Below are 1410 nucleotides of genomic sequence, written 5' to 3'. Positions count from 1 at the left end.
ATTTTCTGTATTTTCAAAGGAATTATATTCTCAAATTGAAAATCTAAAAATTAGTAACACTTTAGATCTTTATCATTTAAACATAAAAAATTTGTTTACCTTCATCATTTTTGATTAGTTTCTTAATATCGTTTCTTAATTTTTCATTTTTTAAAACGGAAGTATTTATAAAATTATTAATAATTTGTAATGTATTATTTTCTGAATCACTTGTGAAAATACATTTATCTAGCATAGACCATCCACCTTGATCGTCCAAGAGCCATTTTTATTGATATTTGATCATTTTCGCTTGTTCACGATATTCTTTCCATGTCCTCTATTTATTTGTGAAACTTCAATGCTATATATTTTTATGATTTCAATCAATTTTTCTGAAAATGAATTTCTTATTAGACATATAAAAAACGTTAATGATTGCAGTTTTTATCAAATTTCATGTTTATGCACATTTTTTTAGTATAAATTTTAAGTAGTATATACGAGTTTTCTGAAAGGCTGTTGGAAATAAATTATTTATTCTTACCCGAAATTAAATACTTTAATTTCGTGAATATCAATAATAATGTATGAAATTCTAATTAACTGCGAAAGTCTTACTTTCACCCTATTTTTCGCTTGTACATTATGAGCCCTAGAAAAATGTGTACTTTACCGTTTTCTTACAACAGATATGTCACAAGCTCATATTGGTAATCATAGCATTAAATTTAGGAATAGAGGATGAGTATATATACATCATTAGTATATTTACTGCTTATACTTACCAACAAAATTGCTTAAAGCCGGGTGAGAGTTCATTTTCTCATTTAATGTTTCATGATACCTTTCCTGACAGTTATTTGTGGAATCCTTCAAACGATAAATTGAAAAAATTTGTACGCCTATTCGCTTCAGCCAATAATTTTTGAAATATTTGAAAAAATGTTCAAAATATTGAAAGAGTATTGGCTCTTCTGCTGTTCTATTTACAATGATATCGAATTCTTGTTGAATAAAATGTGCTGGCAAAAGAGCCAAATTACAAATTTTTCTAAATAGGACAATAGTTTTTATATGTAACTGATTTCTATTTTTCGTTTTTTCGAATATTTGATATCTTCGGGCTTTCTTTGTCAAACTCTATTATAATTAGAAAAAGATAACAATATATATTACTGTGTCTTTTTATAATAAAAATGGATACAAAAGAAAACAAACTTGGACAAAATGAAAATAACATCCCGTAATGTGGCAGCTATGGAACACTGCTCTAATTGCGTTATGCAAACCAATTTCAAAGTCGCAAATGCAATGAAGAGGCTCTAAACGTTTTATAATTTTGGCTTTAATAAATTCAAAAATTTCAACATAAGTCCTTTCCAATTTATTTGACAATAGGACCCATATAATTGGCACGAACTGCGACAT

The 1410-nt window shown here is 27.0% G+C and overlaps 1 protein-coding gene across 1 annotated transcript; it reads right to left on the bottom strand.

Annotated features, from left to right (window-relative positions):
• Positions 1–361: 361 nt before the first annotated feature.
• Positions 362–1410, bottom strand: LOC136777099 (uncharacterized). The gene is made up of 4 exons (XM_066733205.1): positions 1201–1410; positions 755–1122; positions 527–634; positions 362–374 (listed from the first exon to the last, which is right to left on the bottom strand). Exons 1-4 carry the CDS (start codon positions 1408–1410, stop codon positions 362–364), a joined length of 699 nt encoding a protein of 232 aa, XP_066589302.1.

Source organism: Prorops nasuta, unplaced genomic scaffold, assembly GCF_024137725.1.
Source record: "Prorops nasuta isolate Cenicafe-Biocafe unplaced genomic scaffold, Cenicafe_Pnas_1.2 PNAS00001, whole genome shotgun sequence".
Classification (NCBI taxonomy): Eukaryota; Metazoa; Arthropoda; class Insecta; order Hymenoptera; family Bethylidae; genus Prorops; species Prorops nasuta.
The sequence above is the reverse complement of the archived record's forward strand: the minus strand, read 5'-3'. Positions and strand labels throughout refer to the sequence as shown.